We start from the raw sequence: 16,858 nt of genomic DNA on the forward strand, positions 1-16,858 counted from the left end.
GGGGGTGAGAGGACTCACCAGAGACAGAGTGGGGAACAGAACAGGCAGACTGACTGAAACACACTGCTGACGGGAGCAGCAGGCGAGACAGGAGAGGTCTGCTTTGCCATGTGGGTTGCTCCCTGGCCAGCTGGGGATAGAACTCGTGCTGCAGAGGTCGTGGACCTCCTCGTAGTGCGGTGCTTAACCCCTTGCACCACCAGGGAGGCCCCTATGTATTTATTTTTAAATATCTTGTATTTGGGATTTATTTACTTATTTTTTATTAATTAATTTTTTTCTTACATCGTTGTAGTCCCCATGGTTTCAATTGTGATAATTTAAAAGCACAGTTATGAAATGTTGAAAAACCAGCCACTTTACAGACTTACAGGAAACACCGCTGGGCCAGTGAACCTCAGAGGCACCTTTAGGTGGTCCTACTCTTGTGTCCTGGGGAGCAGGTGCTGGACATGTAGCAGAGCCTGGCGCACCCCAAACACACAGAAACCTGGCAGGGCAAGGGAATGGCTTGTCATTGACTAAAACAGACACGCCCAATGATGGCAGAGCAGCGGTATGTGGGCATCACTTTCCTCCTGAGCCTCTGGCCAAGTGCCCTGCATGTGTGTGAGTGGCACAGACCCAGAGCTGTCACAGCCTGTGGGAGAGTCTCTGTACCTGTGGTGGGGTAGCTTGGCCTTGAGAGTTTGGTACTAGGATAAATCAGCAGAAGGTTTAAGTACTAAAACAGGGATTATCTTGGGGGGTTTCCCACCTCATTGCAGGGGTTCAGGAGGATTCCTGGTGAAAGGAGGAGAAATCATTTGGGCAGAGGTGGCAGAGAGGGAGCAGCCTGGAAATGAACACGGGGGTCGGGTGTGAGCCAGACAGGATTGTCTCACTCACCTGAACCATATGGCATTGGTGCTAGCACGGGGGATCCTTAGGGAAGAGGCACAGGGTAGATCCTGGGTCTACTCCTGGAGCAGCCCCTAGGGAAGGCAACCCCAGATGTTTGAGCCTGTCACTTGTTATGCATTTAGGGGTACCTGTGTGCCAGCCCCAGCCCCAGCTGTGGAGCTAGAAGTGGGGGTTCAGACTCTGGAGGACAAGACGGTGTCTTTTGCCTGTGTGTTTCCCAGGAGTGGGGGGTGCTTAGAGATCCCCCCAACTTAGAGGAAGTTCCCCATGGGTGCTGAGATGAGGTGCAATTCTTGCCCCAGACAAGCAGAGGTTTCCCGCAGGGATCTTAGAGATACCTGGGCCTGACCTCAGTGCATGTTTACTACAGTCTGTGTTGGGGCCCCAGGTGTGCCCTCCGAGGAAGCCTCAGGCTCACCTGAGCAGAGGGGTGCTGCCCTCCCTACCAGTGTTCTCTATGCGCTGTGCTTTCTTGATCAGGCTCTACTTCACCTGGCCCAGGTGCTGTCCTTCCTGGGGAGCCCACTTGTGGACCTGTATTGTTTCTTTCCTGTATTGCCAGCAAGGAGTGTGAGTAGCCTTGACCTTGACTAAGCCCCTTCTCTCGACGACGAGTTCCTGAGAGAGCAGTTTAGCCAGTGTGTTCCTGGAGGGGCTGAGGCTGTGCCTGGTATGGGGTTGGTAAGGAATGACCAGAGATGCCCTGCAGAAATATATCTCTAAAGATCTTTTAGAGTCACAAAAATTGGAAATCACTAAGAATGGCATCAAAAGGTCACGGTTATGTTTAAGATGTCCCACAGTCATTGAGACAGTAGTTCTGACCATTTGACACAGTGGAGAAGAAGCCCTGTGGGACCCCCATGCCTTGGCTCCAACAGAGCCCCAGAAGGTTGGAGGTCAGGCAGGTGCAGTGTAGAAGCTACTATGTCTAGTTTGTAGAAAAGGCCTCACAGAGGTTTGTAGGTGGTCATTCCTGGACCTGAGACGAACCCAAGGGGCTCTTTGGACATGAGCTGTGCCAGTGCCCCAGGCCCATCATGTTTCTGTGTTTCTGTTGTAGGCATACAGAGATTTTCCTGTAATGGGGACTAACTGCTATTCACTTTTATGGCAGCTGTCAGAAATTGTGAAAGTGGCCTACTAAATTATGTATAAATGTAAGTGTCAAGGCCCATTGTAATAACCATGGGCAGCATTGGGGTTGCCTTTGAAATGCAACAGAAAATTTATTTGTATATTTAGATTTTTATGGAGTTTTAGAAATTTCACCACTTTGTGGCCTTTTGTGTACTAGAAAACTCTTGGAGCTCTCACTTTCTGCGTAGAAACTTGCAGCTAGCGTGGGGGTGAACAAAGGTGAGGCGGCATCCCAACTCCACTGCCCTATATCTGCTTGCCCCGCAGAAGGTCCCAGATCTGCATCTCTGCATCAGGTCCCTGCGGAGCTGATGGGAACAGGAATAAGACTTTCTGCTGGGTCAGCATGTGGAGCAGAGACCACATATTTAACTGTCCTTTGGTTTTTGTTTTTTGAAATCAGGTTGGATGAAGACTGAAAATACTATTTGAAATGTTGTGGGTGCTTTTCTGCAGCAGGTGTGCTTCTGATGTGATGACTTCTGATGTGAGGCTTGGTCAGTAGCTATGAGGCCAAATCCTAACCAGAGGCTCATATTCCATCTCCATTTCTCCTGGATAGTTGCAAGAAGTGTTGGTCTGGTGCCCACACCGGGAACACTGAGAGCTCCCACTCCAGAAGGTCATGTAGAGCCTTGGACAATTCGCCCCCTCTCCTTCTGGCCTCAGTTTCCATCTGTGGATGGTCTTATTTGAGCAGGTGTGCCTGGCTGACCCAGCAGAGCAGGGAGAATCGCATATCCCACTCTGAGCTGGAGCTCGTGCACAAGTGGCCACGTTTGCCCCTCCTAGAATCCTTATGACCTAAGTGTTTTATTGTCACCCCCCTGTGCCAGGAGGTCCCTGGGATTCCTGGAATCAGCTGACCTGTCTAAGGCCAGGAGACTCTACTAGCTCAATCTGAGGTGGGCTGTGGCCCAAAGTCCAGCTCAAGTTGTATATGAGTGTATGGATGGACAAATGGATGGATGGATACACGGATGATGAGTGGATCACTGGTTGTGTGGGCGGCTGGATGAATGTATAGATGGGTAAGTGGGTAGATAGGCGGATGGATGATATGGATCGGAAGAGATATGTCTATGCACTTGATACCAGTTGTGAAATCCTTATCATTCAAGGAGGTAATATTATGGTAAAAAACTTTGATATATTTTCTTCATTTTCTAGAAAATGGTAGAGAAGAAGGCATGGTGGTGGTAGAGAGTGGTTAGTGGTTATCTCTCATTACTCTAGCACAGTTGAAGGCTTTTTATTCACTCATGTTCCTGAGGCAATGGGCAGAGCTGGGTTGAACCCGGGCCTCTAACTTCAGAGCCTGTGGTTGTCCAGTCAGTTCATTGCTGGTTGGGACTGCACTTACTCCCTTGCCAGAACATGAAGAGGTCTAGGCCTTGGTCAGGTGGATTGGAGTCTGCATTTGTTCCTCAGCCTGAGAGGGCTGTCTCACACTCCAGGTTCCAGTCTCAATTTCATCTCCAAAAAGGAGGCCCAGCAGAGTTGTGGAGGGGTTTGGTGGGTTGTTGGCACATCATTGCCACAGAGACTGGCACGGGATGGCTATGCCCTCAGGTCCTCTAGAGAGCCTGTGACTTGAGGAACCTGTGGTCATGGAAACTGTCAGGGAGATGTTGGTGCTCTGTTCCTCTCCTAAGGACGGCCTTGGGGGGCTGGCTGTTTCAGCCCACTCACTGCCCCTTCAGGTCAGCACAGGCACAGGGTTCTTCTGGATTATGCTGTGCGGCTCAAGAGGAAAGGGTGGTGGTGTAGGAGGAGCTGAGTTTCTCTGTCTGGGCCTGCCGGGGCATAGATAGCAAATGATGGGCGAGAACTGGGGAGTGGGGAAGCTCCGGCGCAGCCCTGCCCTGTGCCACCCCTCTCTCGCCCCATGGTCCAAGTATTCGTGCTGAGTCCCATGGCACTTGTGGCTCCATGGGCTCAGCTGCTGGAGAAGTGATGTTACTGCAGACATTAGTGTGTACCCATGTCTTGCCTCTTAGGTGCCTCTGTTGATCCCAGAAAAGCTGTGGTTACACCCCACCTGCCCATATGAATACAGAAGTGAGAGTTGGGGAACAGAGTGATCTGTCCTGAGGGCAGGTGGCCCTCTGGGGCTGTATGATGAGGTCAGGTATTGGGGTCCACTAGACTTGTGCTACCTTCTGCAGCTGGGGTCCTGTGTAATCCCTCAGAGCCTGGATAACTCCTGTCTGTAGAGCAGGGCTGCTGATGGAGACCATGAGGACTTGTCACTTCTAAGGAAGCTTGTGTGGCCATATGCTGTGGATTCCAAAGGGTTTGCTGGGGGTATAGAGGAATAAGCCAGGGTATCAGTCTGTGCTCCCTGAAACCCTACTCCCAGATTCTAACTAGGAGGAGCACTAGAGTCATCAAGGCAGGAGGAAGGGTCCTGGCATCTCCTTGGACAGCATCCTGCTGACTTGTGGCCTGAAAGTGGCTATAGGAAAAAGGAGGAGGAGGAGGCCAGCTCAGTGGCCTGAGACCCTGAGAGAGCAGCTGGCTTCAGGGGATGAGGGGGTCTGGGTTCCTCAGAACAAGGAGCAGAGGAGGAAGGTTCTGGCATAGGTTGTTAGGATTCTGACCACCGCAGGCCTCTTGGAAACACCACAAACTCAGAGACCAGGGACTCGGGGAGATTGGTGGGCCAGGAGAGGCAGTGGAGGTGTCCACCCCTTCCACAGCCTGTGGGTGTGCACCTGTTCAGCTTCCTACAGCTCCTGGGGTGTGGCACTTAGCTTTTACCCTTTCATGCACCCTGCCCCAAGTTTGGGATTCTCTGAGGCTATTTTCCTGCCACCCCTTTTGCTGTTTCCATAAATCAACACCTCCTCCAGGCCACATCTGCCAGCTGGTGACCTCTGGACATGCTTCTGGGTTCTCCCTGCCTTGTCAACCTCATCACTGGTCTCTGATTGGGTGTCTAGTCATGATAACTTTCTATACCCCAAGTAACAGGGACCATATCTCTTGTTGCTGTTGTGTTCCCATCACTATGGCCTCTAGTACCAGGGTGTGTCTGAATGAAGGAAGAGGGGTAAGCAGGTATGCAGGCAGCATCTTTTGAATTCCTCTAGGATGGTCAGTGTGCCCCATGGAAGCCCCCCAGTGAGTGAATGCAGAGCACCAGGCAGGGAAGAGGTATCACCACCACTATCCACACCCCAGTAACTACCCCTTCCCTGACCCCGCAGCTCTCCGCTTCTGCCTTGCCTGCCCATGGCCTCTTGATTATATGGTGGACCGAGGGCCTCCTTCTCCATGCAAACAGTTCATACAGTAGGAATGGGGTAGCCAGTACTCAGTGAGTACCCCATTGTCCCTTGGTTTTCCTGAGGGATTGTCATGGTCCAAATGGAGGGTAGGTGTGATGAAGGTGGGCATGAAGGGGGTGACAAGGTGGGATTCCTGGGTCACATAACTGTTGGCTAAACTGTCCAGTCTTTGCTGACCCTCAGCCCCTTCCCCAGTATGCCCTTCCACCTATGACCCACCTCCCCCTGTCTCCAGTGGGGACACCTATCTTCCCCCATCCTTGCCCCAGCTAGACTAGGCCTTGATTTCCAGAAAATCTGTGTCAGGCCTATGAGTGTGACCTGCTGGTGCCCTGGTCCCCCATGCTGAGTTAAAGTTGGGGACCTTATCTTTCACCTGGCCGTGTCTCCCGTGAGGAAGTGACAACTGGGAATTCCACTGTAGTGCCTGCAGAGGCTGTGGGGGGGTGTGTGGACATGGGGGGCATCCCAGGGAGGGTCTTGCCGCACCCCAGGGGAATAACCTTTGTGCTCTATGTTCCTCGTGTCCGTAATGTTTGGTCGAGGTCTGAGTGGGCCTAAGAAGCAAGGAGTGATTATACAGCTTGCTTTGTGCAGTGACTCATCATTGTTTGAATTGTACAGATATGCCCACTACTGTGCCGTGGGCATTTTAAACACATTCAGTACACATTTAAATATTGATTCTATAAAACGGCAACTTGTTTCGTATACACTGGTCAGTCTTCCCATCGCCACCAGGCTGCCTTCATAAACTGATTGGCATGAGCCCATCCCAGATAAAACAGATGGTCTTTAGAGGAAAGAAAACACGGCCCTGATCAACAGGGCCCAGTTCTGATCTCTAGGCACAACTGGTTCTGGCTACCCTGTCTGGTGGTGCAGGCACCAAAGACCATCTGCCTTCAGCTCTGCCCCTGGCTCAAGCATGGAATGCCCCAGCAAAGAGTGCATCTGGGTTCAGAAGTACTGGAGATGTTCAGGGTCACAGAGCAGATAATCAGTGGAGATGATCAGGTCACATGGGGATAGTCATATCAAATGGGTATGATCAGATCATATGGGGAGGCTCAGGTGACATGGAGAATTTCAGCATTACATGGGCAAGGTTTGGCTCAATTGGCCTTTCCTTTTTATGTGTCTTTATCCTGGTCTCCTGTTCTTACCCTCACAGGAGGTAATAAGTGATTAGGGCTCTCCCTAGAGATCACATTTTGCTTTAATTGCCTCTTTCCAAGGTATCATCTCTCTCATCTTTTAAGGTTTTGGGGGGTAGGATTCCACTTGAATTTTGGGGCATGCACCTTGCATTCTTGCCCACTAATTCACCATGTGATAAGATTATGATGTGGGCTGTCCTGCTGCCCTGGCTGTGGCTGCGTTGAGCTGCTCTGTGCTAGGAGTCTGGCTGACAGTGGCCAGGACAGTGCGGCTATTTCACGGGCTGGTTGGTGGAGGACATTTAGGAGCCTCCTTCTTTATGTGGGTGTGCCAGGCCCCCTGCACACCGAGCTCTGCATTGTCTCTCCCTTCCAGCTTGGCGCCAATGCCCTGCTCTTCGTCAGCGTGAACATGTATGGGGTCTTTGTGAGGATCCTTGCTGAGCGCTCCCAGAGGAAGGCCTTCTTGCAGGCCCGGAACTGCATTGAGGACCGGCTGAGGCTAGAGGACGAGAACGAGAAGCAGGTCTGTGTGGTGGGGTTCTTGTCTGCAAGGGTGTGGGGAGTAGGGAACATGTAGCAGGAGTGCAGGGCACAGAGCAGGGAGTGGAGAATGGATGGCAGGGAGCACATAATAGGGAAGATGGAGTGGGGAGCACAGAATGGGGTGTGCAGGGTATGGAGCATAGAGGAGGGTGCACAGTGCAGGTCTGAACTGGCCTTCTTACCTGCAGGGTATGGGAAGCATGAGTGGGCCTCTTGGGTGTCTTGGGAGGTGATGAGGAGCCTCAGGTGTGCCTGGCTTCCTCTGCCCTCTGGGTTGGCTTGTCCTCTCTCCAAGTTGCATGTAAGCCTCCTCTGGGAGTTGTGGACGTGGGGCAGCTTTGGTGGGGGGGGCCCTTGATGTGGAGCTGGAGGAGCTGCCTCCCTTTGACCTCCCAGAACCTGGGTTTATCCATTGATATAAGCTGGGGACTTTGAGGAATCCAGAGGAGGCAGGAGAGAGCTAGTTGCTGGAAGGGGCTGAGCTCCCAGGAAGCAGTGACTGGTGACATTTTGGGGCAAGTTGGCCTCCAGATACAGCTTGAATAGGCTTATATGAAGTCTTGGGGTAGGGGTCAGGGCAGGTCCTGGTTGGTCCCAGACCAACCTGCTGGCCTAAAGGAACCATAAAAGGGTGCCAGCCCTGCCTGGGCTCATCACGCCTGACCCCATTTGAGGCAAAAGTAGCATCTCAGGACGCTCTGTGTGGGTGTCCCTGTGGTGGCTGTCACAGTAGCCCCGCACCTGCAGCTCAGCCACGTGCCCACAGAGCACCCTGCACACCTCTGCTGTGACCTGCCGGGGCAGTGGGGTGTCCTGCCCCCCAAGTCCAAAGGACTTGGAGCTGGATTGGGTTCCCACTGCTCTAAGCCATTCTAAGTCACATGTCCTTAGACTCAGCCCTCTGTGGTGTTTCTTCATCTGCTGTTGCTCTGGGGCCTCTAAACATGGTCTCAGCGCTCTGGGTGGCCCTTTCTCTGGGGTAACCTGGGGCCCTGTCCTTTACCAAATGTTAATAGATTGGGCTTGTTTTCACAGGGCTGGACAGATGGGATCAGTTCTGAATGATATCCTACTTTTATTGTAATGCAGGCATTTAAATAAATGCGCACATATTTTCATTCATCGATATTATGATGCTCCTAATACCAATTTACTGTAAGTTAGTATTGGCAGTAAAAGTAGGATATTGGTTAGAAATAGATGGCATATGTATATTTAGATAGTGTGGATCTATGGGTGGATTTGTGCATGGGGCATGTGTGGATACTATAAGGCTGTGCATATGTATGATTGCATGAGTGCAGGCATTTGTACATCTCTGTACACATGTATGTCTGTGGGTATATGGGGCACGTGTGTAAGTCCAAATGCATGTATGAGTGTTTATATGCACATGTATGGGCTTGCTGTCATGTGCATTGTGCTGCATGCCTATCTGTTCATGTGTGTGTATGTGTATGTATAAATGTGTGTGTGTGCACAGACATGTGTAAATAGTGTGTCTGCTGGGGCTATGACCTGAGCATTTTTTCCTAGACCAGGTGGCATTGACTGGCTGCTGACTGGTCACTGTTCATACTGATGGGGAGTCTCTCATGTGCTCTGAGTGGTGCTTTGTTCAGTTCTGTTACCTCATTGAGATCCCACGAGTGAACCTTTGTAGCCTTCTCTCACCCCTTCAATACATCCCCTGAAGTGCTGGAAATGGTGATTTTGGGGGCCATTCATATTTGTCTTTCTGAATCTTCCGCTTCTTTTTCTCCTGTTTTCTCTTTTCTATCTGCTGTCAAATGTCTTCCTTTCCCAGGGCCCCTCCATTTTTGTTTGTTTTCATTCTTTTCTTACTTTTGCTACCTTTTCTGTAGACTCCCAGCATCCAGCCTTGCAGTATTTTCACATACTTGCAGTATTTTCACAGACCTGTTTTCCAGTCCGGCAGTGGGCCAGCCCTGCTGGCTCATGTGAGGATGCCACAACGTCTGTTCTCAGTGTGTGCCCACACTTGGCCTTGGGGAGCGAGGCCACACATGGAGCAACTTTGATGCAGCATTTGTTGCCCTGTGCATTTTCGAGCAGCTCCATGAGAAAGGGTGTATTTCCTCAGTTCCTCAGAGTGGAAGCTCTGACCAGGGGGGCTCAGGCGCATGCCTGGGTTCTGACAGTGATTCTCAGATTCTTTTTGTTTTTTTAATTCCCTAACTGAATTTCCTCTTGTGCCTCCAACCTCTCTTGTCTTTTTTTTTAAAGATTTATTTTATTTATACAAGAACCAGGGTACAGCCCAGATGCACGGGAGGGTGAGAGGATTCACCAGAGATAGAGCGGGGAACAGAACAGGCAGACTGACAAAATACACTGCTGAGGGGAGCAGTGGGCGAGACAGGAGAGGTCTGCCATGCCATGTGGGTTGCTCCGAGGCCAGTGGGGATCGAACTGGCACTGCAAAGGCTGCAGACCGCTTCACGGCGCTGTGCTCAACTGCCTGTGCCACCAGAGAGGCCTGTTTCCAGATTCTTGAATAGGAAATTTGCAAAATGGGGCCATCCCAGCACCTTATCTAGACTGAAGGGACCATGCATCATAGCAAATGTTGTCATTTTAAAAGAGGGGAGGGTAGCCAAGGGCCTGCATGCTAAGTTAGCAAAAGCCTTTCCAGAGACTCATTAGCTTGACAAAGGTAGACATCTAAAATGTGAATAAATGTAAAGTATAAAAAAAAACCATACAACTCTTTCTGCGCATGCCCCAGTTTAGCCCCCTCCAAAACATATTATAAAGCTGATCTACACCCTGCCCTGGCTGAATGGACCCCTTAAAAACTCTTTCCCAAATTCCCCCAGAGAGCAGCCCCCAAACCTTCCTCTCTGGAGCTGTCTCCCTTGTGCACAAGTCTAATAAAACTTACCTAATGCTTCCTGTCTGGCCTTCTGATTAAATTCATTGACAGAAAGTCAAAAGTAAAAAAGAAAAAAAAAAGAAAAACCCTGAAGTCTATTACACTGAGAGGCAAATGCTGGGGTTTAGTCTCTTCCTTTCTGAAGAAAGCATTGTGCCCATTGTTTAAATCCTCCCTATCTTACTCCTTAGCCTTTTGGTTGTACACACTGGCATTACCTGCAGGTGTAGGTTTTTGCATAACCCTGGCACAGACTTCTAGTCTGTGCACTTTGCGTTTGTCTCTTGTCTGCTCGACCTGCTAGACCCAGAACATTTTCCAATATGTTCGCACCGTCCATCCTGCTGAATGCACTGTTTTCAGGGTTTCACCTTTGTGTATATGCTTTCCTCACATGGTGGTCATTTTGGTGTGTATGTAATTTTACTTTCTGCATTTTGCCTTAATGTTTCCCACGGCTGTACCCGCAGGGCTGTCACCATGACTTAAACAGCTGCTTCTTTTCTCCTGTTTGACTGATGTGCTCCACATCTGATGTTCAGACACCAGGTTTTTAAAAATGGGTTTTTCTTGTGCACATCTTTATTCCTAGAGACTCCAGGCATTCCCTTCGTTACATTTTCAGGAGTACAAATGTGGTGTCATCTCTCCCTAGGTCCTGGGATAGTTTCCAAAATTGTACTTCATTATGTCTTATAAGTAGTACCCAGTTACACTAGGCTCTGAGTAGCAATGGTGCCCCAGGCCTGTCTGTGCTGGCATCTTGGAGAACCTGCTAGAAACTCAGATTCCCAGGCCCGCCCATGTCCATGGGTGGAAAGCTGCCTGGAGCCTCCGCCAGGTTCTCCTGCATGTTCTGGTGTTGCTTCTGGTTGACTTTTTCCTTTCCCCTCCGCTCTCCCTGTTCCCTCTTTTCCTGTCAGCGCTCAGTACCTTCTGTTTATTCAGAGCTGCTTGCTGTTTCCTGCCGCGGACTACTGCTGCTTATGCTAGTTTTCCTTTCTGTCTGTCTTCATGGAGTGCGTGTTCTGACTTTTCCTGGGGGTTTGACTCAGAGGCTTGCCATACGGAGACTGATGCCTCCTCGGAAGTGCTCCTGCTGTCCTCCAGTTCTACTCCTCTTGCTTTGCCTGTCTTTTAATAAAAATTCATTTTTTAATATTTTTAAACATAGGAATTATTTCCCTTTGTGGTTTGATTTCTCGCTTTCAAGTTGAACAAACATCTGGGAATATGAAGAGTGATTGGGGAGTCTCATTTCCCTGAGATCGCTGTGGGTTTGAGCAAGTAAGCCAGGTCCTGGCTGGCTGCACCCTTTCTGTGGACTGCATCACATACTGTGGGGTTGTACCTCAGAACAACCATCTACCTGGCTGGCCTTGCACCGGGCACTCAGGTTTACTCCCTGGTTCCAGCTGCCTGATTTTAGCTTAGAAAGCTGTCTGGTGGGCGGAGGGGGGCTGGAGGGAGGGGGTGTGTGTGTGGGAAGGAGTAAAAGGGTAGTGCTTTGGTTCAGACAGGACTTAGACACCTGTGGGGGGGGCCCTTCAAGCATTGACAGGCATTTGATACCTTCTGGGGAACTGCCTAGAGAGTCCAGGGGAGCCACACAGGGTGACCAAGGAGCTTCCCCTCATCTTTGCAACCCCTCTGTGCCCACCCTGCCCCCTATGCTATCTCCCCACCCCCAAGTCACAGGTGAGAGACACCAGACCTGATAGTTTACTGCGTTTTCACATTTCAACTTAATTAACAAACAAACCTATTCAACAGTTGCTTCTAGAGTCTTTGCCCGGAGGGGCAGCACCCTCAGTGACCTGAGGGAACATTGGTGAATGCCCCCTGGCGATGGGAGGGGATGCAGGTTGTATGGCAGTTCTGGGGGAGGGTGCTGTGATCCAGCGCTGGAATGAACACTTGTGTGTCAGGAGGGGTGCCCCTAGGTTTCTGCGGGATGCTAGGAGGTGCCGGACTAGGTAGCATCTTATGTTTCTTGAGGAAGGTGTAGTCTGGGGAGAAGTGTGATAGAGGTGTTGAGGATGTTGGTGTTGGAGGGAAGTATTTTAATTTGTTGTGGTCTCTGCTGGGAAGAGAAGGGAGAAGGTAAAGAGGGAGGCAGGGCAGCTCATGGGCAGCTTGCATGCTGGAAGGTAAGTGTACTTGACCAAGGGGTGGGGGCTCTGACATGTACTAGCTGGAGAGAGTCTTGGCTGGACCTGCGCTTGAGTGGTCGGCACAAAGGTAAGAACTTGGAGGCGGGGTGGCAGATACACCAAAGGTTTGGCAAAGTTGTCCTTTTCAGAGGTGCCGTGGTTGGAGCTTTCTAACAATTGTGCGTCAGTGCTCGAAGCAGGTGTTTCTCTTGAGAGATCCAGAAAACATCTTCCAGGAATGTGCGTGCAAGATAGGGCTGCTTCTTTGTGGCTTGTAGGGGTGGGGGAGAGTCAAGGGACACCATTCTGAAGTGCAAACACCCAACATTAACCCCCTGGTCTGTCCCAGCTGCCAGTTCCAGAGATAGTGGAATGCTGGCCAGTTTCAGTTCCTTTGCCCAATAAAAGGACAGAGTTTAAGAAGCAGAGTAGTTAAATTTGTTGGCAAATTGAGGAGGGCAGCAGACTTGTGTCTGAAAGACTACCATCCTGCTCTTCAGCAGAGGGCAGGGGTATTTATCCAGAGTTACAAGAGAGTAGAAGGGGGAGTGGGCAGGGGGTCAGTTTGTCCATTCTTACAATGCAAGTGTCTGATGATTCTGTTTGGTGCCAGCTTGCTTTTGCCATCATCAATTCTGAAGTTATTTTTGTAGTGAAACTCTTTTCCTTTGAAATGTAAGAAAGCAGGGATTATTAAACCTGGAGGGAAAGAGAGGAGATGGGAGAGTTTATCTGGTGGACAGAGAAAGATATATCCTTTGTTGATGTATCACTAGGACAGGAATACTCAGGTGGGAACTGTTGGAGAAACATTGCTTCCGTTCTGGAATACTGGGCAGTAACGTGATTGAGGACAGGCCCTTCATGCTGACTTATAAACCTGCTTCCAAAATTGTTCTTGCTCCCAGTTGATCAATTACTTTTTGTACTCAGTGGGTAGGGGTATTTCACTTTAAACATGGTGGATTTTGTGTCAGGTAACATGGCAAGGTGAGTGGTTACCACTTAACCGGCCTGTGATGGGGAAGCACCGAGGTATCCTGGGTCTATTAGTCGACTCCTGATCTCAGAAAAGGAGGTAATGATTGCACAGTGTTCGGGAGCATTCCCTCCCCTCTATATTGTTTGGAACTAATAGCCCTGCAGTTGCCTGAAGGTAATTTTAAAAGGAAGTACACTGCTTTGGCTGCAAAATTTGTTATTGGTGTCCTGCCCTGCCATGTGCAGATACACACGTGACTCCCCTGACCTGTATCTAAGCGCATGACCTCCACCAATAACAGAATAAATCTCCGTCTTTCTGTCCATAGGCCCAGATGGACTGCAAGAGAGTGACTAGACAGGGGACCTATTTTCTTCATTGGATACTTAATTTGCTTCTGGGAAGTTCTCTGCTGTACTTTGAAAAATAACCTGGGTCTCAGAGTCCCTGAGACTAGCTCCTTTGAGAGGGATTTGGATGTGGTGAATTGACCCCTCCTCCCACTAAACAGAATAAAACAGGGACTCGGGACTGCCCAACTCCACCTTTCCCAAAAGATGTCCAAATGGAAGATGGTTGAGATCCTCAGATGTTCTTTTTGACTTGTGGGATTTCTTTAAGACTAGCTTCAGGCCTCTGAATTATTGTTCAGCATATATGGACTTTATTTTGCTGTATAAGTTTGAGAACAGGGCCTGACTCAGAGAATTAAATGATAGGAAGGATGATTAATCGAGTGGCAAAGTAGCTGATAGCACCACAGGTGCAGTGAGACTGAAGCCCAGAATCTCTCCAAAAGATGGCCCACATTGTCCCTTTATACTCTTATGTCTCCTCAGTCATCAAAGGACTCCACAGAGACTCTGGGTTGATAGGTAGCTGAGCTAAGCTCTTCCAAATGCTTGTGAACAGTCTTTGAACAGGGCTATTTCAGGTTCAGAACAAAAGTCAAAAGTTGTTCCTTTGGAATAAAAATGCTTTAAGATGCAGAAGAAAGAGTGAATCCAGATAAGGGATATTAGGACTGGGAAAGCTCATGGCCACAGACAAAGCCTGGCTAAAGATAGACAGGAGGGGAACACTAAGAATGATCTTATGCCAGGACATTTGAAAACTTAGGTAAAATGGATCATGTCCCAGAAAAGTATCAGTTACCAAAATTGATTCTAGATGGAAAAAACAAAACAAAACTAAACCAACCCTGAAACCATTTAAAAGATTGGCTTCGTAAAAAAAAAGTTCTCCCCCAAAAGATCTCCAGTCCCAGAGAGCTTGGCAAATGAGTCATACAAAATTCCCAAGAACGTTCCAACCTGATCATCCATAGGATAGAAACTCCTTTGTTGTAGGGCTTTGGGGTTCCTGGATTCTGGGTTCCTCAGTCCTTGACTGTGATGTCAGAAGAATTCACAGCTACATCTTTAGCAGAAGAAAAAGCAAAGTTTGTTTAGAGACAGAATGAAATTACACCAAGAGAGAGGTCTGGGCAGGCAGAGTCCTGGGTCAGCACAACTGCACGGGGAGACCGCTTGCCTTAAATGGGTATATTATGCAGGCATTGGTTTATTGCTCCAGGTAATAGCTTCTAAGTCACTTTCCATCTACTGTGCTGGCAAGTGTAGTTTATTTCCCTCTACAGCAGGTTGGCCTGAGTTGCTATGTTATCAACCAACCAGCTGTGCCCTTCCCTGGCAGGGGGAGAGCCTGGGGGGAATTGTTTTAAAACTGGCAGAGACCTGCCAGTTTTGAGGTACACCCCCACCATCTGGGTGCTTTTTGTTCTTCTAGGACTTTATTGGCCTGCCTATAGATTGAAGTGTGGGAGTCTGCCTTTCTCCCCTCTGAGTGATTCTTGCCTCCCCCTGAGTTTTATCAGCTCTGGAGAATGTTTCCTGGGGTCCTGGGTATAGTTAGTTGTTTAATTTTCTTTAGGCATTGCACTTCTTGCCCTAAATGTCTTAACACTTTGGCGGATGGGATGCCAGTCTCAGAAAGAGATAAGATAGCCACAGGGATTCCACGTGTCTTCCAGTCCCATGTTCATGAGCAGTGTTGGCTTCAAGGCACCCAAATGGGTTGGGAGAGACCCAGCTTTCTGTTCATCTGGTTCCTTTTGCATCATGGTACAGGGCTGTGGGTAAGGAGGGGCAAGACTGGTTGGGGGGCCCTGTCTCCTCCTGTCATCACCCGTGCCATTGCCAGGACATGCTGTGGAAGCACAGCTGAGACCTGGGGCACTTACCCACAAGGCTTGGCCCCAGGCTCCTAGAGCGCCCTCTGATAGGTGGGAACTGGACTTCTGACTTGATTTCTACCCCGCTTCCAGCTGGATGCTTCACTTCTATCTGTGGCTGCCTGTGGCAGGCATGTACTGGGGATTCTGCAGCTTCCAGGCTGTACCTCATTGCATGGCTGGTCTGCTGCCCAGCTCCCTGTATTGTTTTGTGGGACATGGTTTCTGCAGCATCTGCTTTAGGATTTGTGCCAGGGAAGCCATACAGATCCCCAGCATCTCCCTGAGGGTGCTACACACCATGGAGAAGACACTAGAGCTGCTTGAAGCCCTGGGCCTGGCATGGGAACGCTCTGCAGCATTTGTGGGTGCAGGGAGGCTTATGAGGCCCCAGATGTTGTTTAATGTGCTGATGCTGCCATGGCGCAGTACATAGGCTGGCAGCTCAAGCAGCAGACGTTGATCTCTTGCAGTTAGGAGGCTGGAAGTCTAGATCTGGGAACCAGCATGTTCAGGTTCTGCTGAGAGCTGCTTCTGGTTGCAGATGCTGCCTTCTTGCTGTGTCCTCACATGGCCTTTCCTCACTGTGTGCCCGGAGAGGGAGCATTCTCTTCCTCCTCTTATAAGATTGCCAGTCCTATGGGATTTGATCTCAGTTACCCCCTAAAAGCCCCTTCTCAAAATAGTCATATTGGGAGTTAGGTTCCACATGACTTCTGAGGGGCACAATTCAGTCTATAACACTCACCAAACTACATACTCTAGTTCAAATAGCTGTCAAGTGCATGTTTTGACAGTAAGAAGACACTGGATCCCAGTCCTGGCTAGTTCATCACTGAGAGGCTCAGTGCACAGGGCTGGGTGGGCCCCTGGCCCCGGGTTTTGAATGAGGCCCTTACCCCGAATGTCTGTGTGACATAAAACTCTCATCCAGCTGGAGGGGGAGAAGCAGAGCGAGGTTGGGAAGGAGGGTCCCTTCTGCTGGGTTTCTCCCCTTCCTTCCCTCTCTAAGCCATGGGAGCCGAGAGGCTGGACCAGGTTCCAGGAGGAGTAGAGTTCCTGGAGTGAGCCGTGTGGGACAGTGGGGTGTCCATGGCTTCCTTCACTCAGAATCATGCTCAGAAGACCCGTCCTGGTTGCTGTGGTGTTGGTGGTCCATTCCCTTTCATTGCTGAGCATTGTTCTGGGTGTGGGCTCAGCCTTGGCTCAGCCACTCACCTACTGAAGAACACTTCAGCAGTTTCCAGTTTGGGGCTGCTACGAATAAAATTGCTGTGAGCATCCTCATACAGGTTCTTGTGTGAACAAAGTCTTAACTTCTCTGGCATTGAATGTCTGAGTGCAGTTGTTGGTCATTTGGTGGTTGATATTTAGTTTATTGGGAAATTGTGAAACTGTTTTCTAGCATGGGGTCAGACCATATTTTGTTCCCAAAAGCAAAGCACGAGGTGCCCCATTTCTCTGCATCTTTGCTAGCAAGTGGTGGTGTCACGTTTTAATTTTAACAGTTCTGATGGGTATATAGTGAGGGATCAGTGTGTGTCCCTAATGG

The 16,858-nt window shown here is 49.7% G+C and overlaps 1 protein-coding gene across 3 annotated transcripts in view; it reads left to right on the forward strand.

Moving 5' to 3' along the window:
- The window catches only part of ADCY1 (adenylate cyclase 1), a 165,566-nt gene that overhangs the window by 6,539 nt on the left and 142,169 nt on the right, over positions 1-16,858 (forward strand). For all 3 annotated transcript variants that reach the window (XM_037493224.2, XM_054695670.1, XM_054695677.1), the window contains exon 2: positions 6,873-7,022. In XM_037493224.2, coding sequence (XP_037349121.1) covers positions 6,873-7,022 — 150 coding nt within the window. The remainder of the gene's footprint in view (positions 1-6,872; positions 7,023-16,858) is intronic.

The sequence above is a fragment of the Talpa occidentalis genome, unplaced genomic scaffold, assembly GCF_014898055.3.
Source record: "Talpa occidentalis isolate TD23 unplaced genomic scaffold, MPIMG_talOcc4v2.1 talOcc4.10, whole genome shotgun sequence".
NCBI classification, from domain to species: Eukaryota; Metazoa; Chordata; class Mammalia; order Eulipotyphla; family Talpidae; genus Talpa; species Talpa occidentalis.